The sequence below is a fragment of the Gaeumannomyces tritici genome (genome assembly GCF_000145635.1).
Source record: "Gaeumannomyces tritici R3-111a-1 unplaced genomic scaffold supercont2.3, whole genome shotgun sequence".
Taxonomy (NCBI): Eukaryota; Fungi; Ascomycota; class Sordariomycetes; order Magnaporthales; family Magnaporthaceae; genus Gaeumannomyces; species Gaeumannomyces tritici.
Window position 1 is genome coordinate 3492206 of NW_008804547.1, and position 6544 is coordinate 3498749.

The 6544-nt window shown below is 56.0% G+C and overlaps 2 protein-coding genes across 2 annotated transcripts; one reads left to right on the forward strand and one right to left on the reverse strand.

Annotated features, from left to right (window-relative positions):
* Positions 1-1607: 1607 nt before the first annotated feature.
* Positions 1608-3029, reverse strand: GGTG_06279 (hypothetical protein; the record flags this gene model as incomplete). The annotated part of the gene is made up of 4 exons (XM_009224095.1): positions 1608-1668; positions 2066-2380; positions 2492-2795; positions 2867-3029. The coding sequence occupies 4 exons, from the start codon at positions 3027-3029 to the stop codon at positions 1608-1610; spliced, it is 843 nt and encodes a 280-aa protein (XP_009222359.1).
* Positions 3030-4104: 1075 nt separating this feature from the next.
* Positions 4105-5957, forward strand: GGTG_06280 (rRNA processing protein Ebp2). The gene is made up of 3 exons (XM_009224096.1): positions 4105-4522; positions 4617-5355; positions 5445-5957. Exons 1-3 carry the CDS (start codon positions 4280-4282, stop codon positions 5771-5773), a joined length of 1311 nt encoding a protein of 436 aa, XP_009222360.1. The 5' UTR covers positions 4105-4279; the 3' UTR covers positions 5774-5957.
* The last annotated feature ends 587 nt before the right edge of the window (positions 5958-6544 follow it).

The window sequence follows — 6544 nt, forward strand, 5'->3', positions numbered from 1 at the left end:
TCGTGTGGGTAGTGGTTGTTGTAGGGGTGTGGTCGTCGGTGGCGCTGAGAACAATACTAAGCCGCAACAACAATACTAAAGGGATGGACCACTACCCCTGAATGCAGATGCCCTCCCCCAAATTGCCCTCGCCCTGGCAGCGTCGCAAACTCCCCGAGACCAAGACATTTTAACGAAATCTTCCGGGGGAAACTTCCAGTGCGCTTTCAACATGTCTCTGATTAAGCTGCTTCTCCCGTGACGCCGCCGTCGAAATGCTAGAAAACGCCTCAATCCAGCACTATACTGTCTTCGTCGGGGACTTCTGCCGTGGTGCTCAAAGAAACTCCAGAGGTTCCTCGACTACAATATCAAGCACAATACTAAGATAGGTATCCCCGACACAAGACATTCTGTTTGTTCTCAGATCCACGTGGAGAAGTATCGCCAGTTCTGAAAGAACACCCGGCACCGCAACTGTCGAGGGCCGCAGGCTGCTCGCCCTTTCTATCCAGCAAGCTTGAGGAACCCTGTCAAAGCAGGAACTCGATCGGATCCGTTCCTGCAGGCAAGGGACGCCTTGGGACGTCTGCGTCCATACCGTGGTCCCCTTGTATAAATTCTCGCGGCCCCCAACCCCTGCCAACCCGAACACACTCCTCTCCCACCACCAACAAGCTTTCACAAACATTCTACACAAGCTACCATCAGAACTTCATCAGACTCCACACAAGTCCAACCCACAAACCACTCTCAACATGCCTTCCAACGACGTCAAGGTCACCACCCCCCTCGAGGGACCCGTTGCGGGCTGCACGGTCATGTAAATCGACCCTGGCCAGATAGCCAGCTGCGAGCAAGGGGATCGGCCCCAAGTCCCAAGTCGCGCCATCCGCCCCTGTCTTCCCACTTCTTCTTCCAGGCGGCCCCAAGCCAAACAGCATGATGACGACAGACGACACAACCCTCGTTCCCCTCGCCTGCTCACCACGACTTCGAACCGAAACCTGCCCACAAGGACGGCTGCCAGCAAGCTCTCAGTAATAAGCCAACACGCATAACAAGAAAGCAGCAAACCCGTCCACACGAGGCCTCTATTCTTCTTTACGACGCACCCTAGCAGTGTTAGCCAACAAGCAGAGACAACCGTACTTCGCTCTCTCCTTCTGTCATCTGCCAGGGTGCAAATCTTGCTCGCCTCTTCTCCTTCTCAGCCAGACACCACCCCCGCCCATACATACAACGTCGCGCACCGACCGAGCTCTCCTTTTCAACAACCGAGGAAGTCAATGCGATGGGGGGCGGTATGATATATCAGCGATAAGCAGTGGAGGGGGGCCATTGGTACGGCAGATGACGACGACAATAGTCGGCGTCTTCTTGCCTGTTTCTTGTATTCCTAGTGTACCGTACCAGCCGCTGCGTCTTTGATGGAGCAGCGGTCCAGAAAATGGTGGTCAGGAAAGATAATCGATCGTTATGAATTCTCTTAACAATGTGTTCAACGCTTCCAGTCGAGGATGCCGCTGTAAAAACACTTTATCAGCTGATGCACGCTGAGCAGCCGTGAACTGTCCAGGTATTTATTCCTTTCGTGCTTCTGCCTTGCAGCTGCTTTCCTACCACCCTCATTCTTGGATACACAGACCGCTTTTGCCAAAAGCACGGCAGATTCGTAGGATTTTGTTTCTAATTGATATTAGCAGTAGGTGTGCCCTAATTACCTTTTAAGGAGGTTATCGGGACTGGTAGTGCTTCTCAAAAAGCTCAACCAGATCCCTCACATCTTCCTCCTTGGCCGCGCCGGAATCACATATTGAACTTGTTCAAAAACGAATCCAAAGGGAAATAACAGCCATCGAACCACAAGTCAGGATCGGCACCGCATTCTTCGACTAAAAAGCGCACAAACTCCTGCCGCTCCTTTCCGACAACAAGCTTGTGGACCGCCCCCGGGCATTCGGTCAGCACTGTCGGGTGGTAGGACAGGGTCTCGCTGCTAACCCAGTGGTCCATAAGATGCAGCGCCGTCGGCCTCACGTCCACATCCACAACCCCACAGGCCGGCAATAACTCGTCGTCGTACCTCAAATCCACCTTTTCCTTGGGCCACGTCCAGTTCACGTCTGCGCCTGCGTCCAGAAGCAGGTGGGTGGTGGCGCGGGTGCCGTCGCCGACCTTGTGGTGGCAGCCGTTGGAGCAGCTTAGGGTGTTGTCGAGGACGGGACACGTGCCCGTGCGGACGACAAAGACGAAGAGCAGCTCGTCGAGCTTCCCCGCGGCGACGGCAAAGTGCTCCGTGACGGCGTCCACGAGGCGGCGCCAGGCCGTGGTGAGAGTGCGTGCTCCCGGCTGGGCGCAGGCCCTCGCAAGCGTTCTGGCGGTGCGGTCGGCGGACACACTCGGATGGGTGAGGAGCATCCTGATGGCGAGGGCAAATGCCGGGTTCGCGAGATACTCGACTCCTCAACGCCCGAGGAGCATGTCGGCTGGGGGATCAGTTGGAAACCACCAGGGTTTCTCTTCTGTTGGCTCGTAGTCATCGCCGTATGGATCGTCAAGGCACAAGTAGATGGACACGTTGGGGTGGGAAGGCTCCAAGGGGTCTGCGCCGTGGTCGAGCAGGTATTTGAGGCTCGTTATGAGGGCCGAGGCTAATGCGTCAGCCCCGACGGCGGCCTTGGCCCATGCTCGTTCATCAAGGGCGTCGAGGAACATCAGCAAGGGGGTCGTAATTTTGAGCTCCTTGTGGCCCATCGGGACGTTGAGGTTGATGTCGCCGCCATGTTCCAGACATAAAGACATAATCTCAAAAACTAATTGGCCCTTCTCGGCGAGACAGACGCTTTTCCCGATACACCGGGCAGCGGCGCACGCGGGAACATACCACGGCTTCTCGTAGAGCGGCAGCCCTTGCTGCACCGGCTGAGGCGCGCGAGGTCATCGAAAGTCAGGTCCTCAAGAATCTGGTCGAGAATCTCTTGCGGCAGGTGTTCGAGAGATGTGCCAGTTACCGAACGCGGTAGAGTTAGGAGGATGACGGCCTCCATTGTTGTGAAATAATGCCGAGAGGGAAAAAAAAGGGGGAGGGGAACAGAAAAGAGAACGAAGCAGAGGGAATGAGGATTAAGAGGCGATTTGTACGTCTTTTCGGCCCGCGATTCGATTAATGGTCAGTGGGTCCAGTGGTAATGGCGCTGTATCGCAAACCAACCAACACCCACTCGATATCTTAAATTAACGCATAGTATCACATGGATATTATCACGGCAAGTCGGCTGCCGGTGACACTTCTATCTCGCCGGTCGGTGAAAACGGTATCAAGGTTAACGATGTCAACGACTTCAGCAAGGGAACCACCTGAGGCTGGTACAGCTGCGACAAGCTCCTTGTCGATACCAACATCTGCCTGTCCAAAGGCGACCCTTCGCTCCCTTTCCCCATCAGCAACGTGCAGTGCGACCCGACAAAGCCCGACACCAAGAACCCGCTCAAGAGACTTCAAAGAGCTGAACCCTTGTCCTCTCCACGCGCATTCTTTGGTGTTGGTGATTGGTGCTGTATCCTATACACGATGGTAGCTTCGTGTTCTTTTATACCTAGTCTAGCTAGTTTCCTTTGTGTTCGCTGAGCGTGGCAGCTTGCAAGGGGTGAGCATGATGAGGGTGGTCAAAGATCAGAACGCGGCCCATGACAACAATCAGCCATTTGACCTCGACTACGGCCAACTAACTGCCTGGGTGTAATCGCTCTAAGAACATACTCCGCGGGTTAAAGCCACTCACTCGAATCAGTCCTTTGGGTACCTAACTTGGGTGATACTTTTAATCCACGGCAATATAAAGTGCAGTCCATGGGCCGATGCGATGGTTTCCAGCAACATTCTTCACCTGCCAAATTAGCTGGAACTCGATGTACCGCCGAAAAAGGAAACACCTTCGCTGGGTATTTGGTGAATGACATGAGCGGAGGCAACTTGATTCGGTAAAGTCAACGCTGTAAGGGGCATCAACCAACTTTAAGCTACTGGTCCGTGGGGCCCCACCCACATCCCTGGTGATCCTGGGCGGTGAGCTGGCGCCGCTGAAAAAAATGCGGCAGAATCTTCGAGGTCCCGCTGAAGGAGAAAAAAAAAGAAGCGCCGACGCGAAGCTCTGTTGGTGGTGCAGCCAGTCAGAACCGCTCTCGACTCTCGACAACCATCACCCCACCGGTCTGTCCCAAGTCGCATACCAATCCCATACCGCTACAACTGCATTGGAGCTGCGCGGAGCATTTACAAAGACGAGCGAGAACGAGGATGGTTGCCAAGTCCAAACTGAAGCTCGCCCTGGCGGCGGAGAAGGGCGTCGACTTGCGCAAGAAGAAGGAGCAGCGCAGGATCAAGGCGATCCACAAGGAGAAGGAGAAGAGAAATTCGACCAGCAAGGGCGTGCCCGCACCAGCGCCCGCCTCAGACGATGACGAGGACGAGGACGATGAGGATTGGGAGGATGAGGCAGAGGAGGGTTCGGACGACGACGAGGATGAGGAAGAGGACGAGGTGCGCATACCCTTGCCAGTCCGGTCCCAGGGCTCTGAAGCCCCTTGCGGCGTGCGGGAGTAATCACAGGCAGGGGGACTAACTCTACCCGCAGGTAAACCTGGGCAACTTGGAGGACAGCGACTCCGAGTCCGAGTCGGAGGTGGAGATGGAGGAGAAGATCAGCCGCCCCAAGGCAAAGGCACCGGCAGCAGCTGCACAGAAGACCAATGCCGACGGGAAGAAGGCAAAGGCCGCAGCAAAAGCCGCAGCCGACGACGACGACGATGACGACGAGGACGAGGAAGAGGAGGAAGAGGATGGAGACATCGCAATGAGCGACCTGGAGGACCTGGACGAGGAGGAAAAGTCGGACCTGATCCCGCACCAACGGCTGACCATCAACAACACTACGGCGCTGCTGGCCTCGCTGGCGCGCATCGCGCTGCCGACGGCGCCCGGGGCCGCGCCCTTCTCGTCGCACATGTGCGTCGTCTCGGCCGGGCCCGCGACCGAGTCCGAGATCCCCGACGTGGCCGACGACCTGGCGCGCGAGCTGGCGCTGTACAAGCAGTGCCTCGACGCCGCCCGCCGCGGCCGCGCCCTCCTGCGCGCCGAGGGCGTGCCCTTCTCCCGCCCGGTCGACTACTTCGCCGAGATGGTCAAGCCCGACGAGCACATGGAGAAGGTCAAGGCCAAGCTGGTCGAGGACGCCACGGCCAAGAAGGCGGCCGCCGAAGCCCGCAAGCTGCGCGACCTCAAGAAGTTTGGCAAGCAGGTCCAGGTTGCCAAGCTGCAGGAGCGCGCAAAGGCCAAGAAGGACACGCTCGAGAAGATCCAGAGCTTGAAGCGAAGTACGATTACAGCCTTTTTGTTTGTCCTTTTTTTTTTTTTTTTTTGTCCACTTTGCTAACCGAGGTACACCCTTTCCCCCACCTAACAGAGCGTCAAGAATCCTCCGCCGCCCTGCCGGAACGCGAGGCCGACCTGTTCGACGTGGGCGTCGACAACGAGCTCAAGCAGCACAAGAGCGCCGGCGCCGCAAACGGCAAGAAGGGGTCCGCGGCGGGCGACCGCGGCCGCGGCGAGCCCGGCCGCAAGCGCCAAAAGAAGAACGACAAGTACGGCTTCGGCGGCAAGAAGAAGTTCTCCAAGTCGGGCGACGCCATCAGCTCGGGCGACCTCAGCGGCTTCAGCGCCAAGAAGATGAAGGGCAAGTCGGCGCCCCGGCCAGGCAAGAGCAAACGCATGGCCAGGGCGTCCAAGAGGTGAAGAGTGGGGAGGGCTGTAAGGCTGCATGTTTTGGGTGGCAAAAGAAAAGCAAGTGTGAGATCAAAGAGGTATCTAGATATATAGTCAGACAGTGTCAAGTCAGCCCTTGCCTCTGGTTATCACCCTCTCAACGCTTCAAACCCATCATGAAGTGATAACAGGTAGCAAAAAGGCTGAGCCGTGGCTCTAACGCACAGTAGGTTCAGAAAAGGAGGACGAGCAAGGGCCTGTTCTCTGTCCCCTTCGGGTGGCTCTATCTCGAGACGTCCATGCGCGAACTAGCGGTCCTCCGTTCCGGCTGACGTAGAGCTAGTCGACTGACGTAGAGCTAGTGTAGGTACGCTTCCCCGACCTGGTTATCCCTCCGGTTTGCTCATATTTTTTTTGAGCTCCTTGCCTGCTCCATCAAAGAGTCTTCCTGCACACCAAGTCAAGTCTTGAGCATATCGGGTTCACCCTCTCCCAATTGTCGGTGGTATTTATAAACTAAAAACAGCCAGCTAAAGGAATCAATGGTCAAGAGAGGCATCCAAAAAAAAAAAAACGACACGCGAGCAAGGAACAGATATACAAATGCGAGAGGGGCGGACAGGAGAGGTTTGATTTCGGCGGCCGTTATCTAAGCAAAAACTTCCGAGCGACTTGGAAAGAATAAGAGAAGCAACAAAAACGGGAAACTCCTGATTTCACCACCCAATGCTACACATTAGACGAAGAAGGACGGACGAGGCAAACAGAATGCACCGCAAATTGCAAAAAGAGAAGAGAACC

Bases quoted from the DNA above. Each gene is read 5' to 3' on its own strand.
- GGTG_06280 (XM_009224096.1), top strand. From the start codon at position 4,280: ATGGTTGCCAAGTCCAAACTGAAGCTCGCCCTGGCGGCGGAGAAGGGC. The intron at 4,523-4,616 runs GTGCGCATACCC...CTCTACCCGCAG, and splicing joins AGGATGAGGAAGAGGACGAG to GTAAACCTGGGCAACTTGGA. The intron at 5,356-5,444 runs GTACGATTACAG...CCCACCTAACAG, and splicing joins GATCCAGAGCTTGAAGCGAA to AGCGTCAAGAATCCTCCGCC.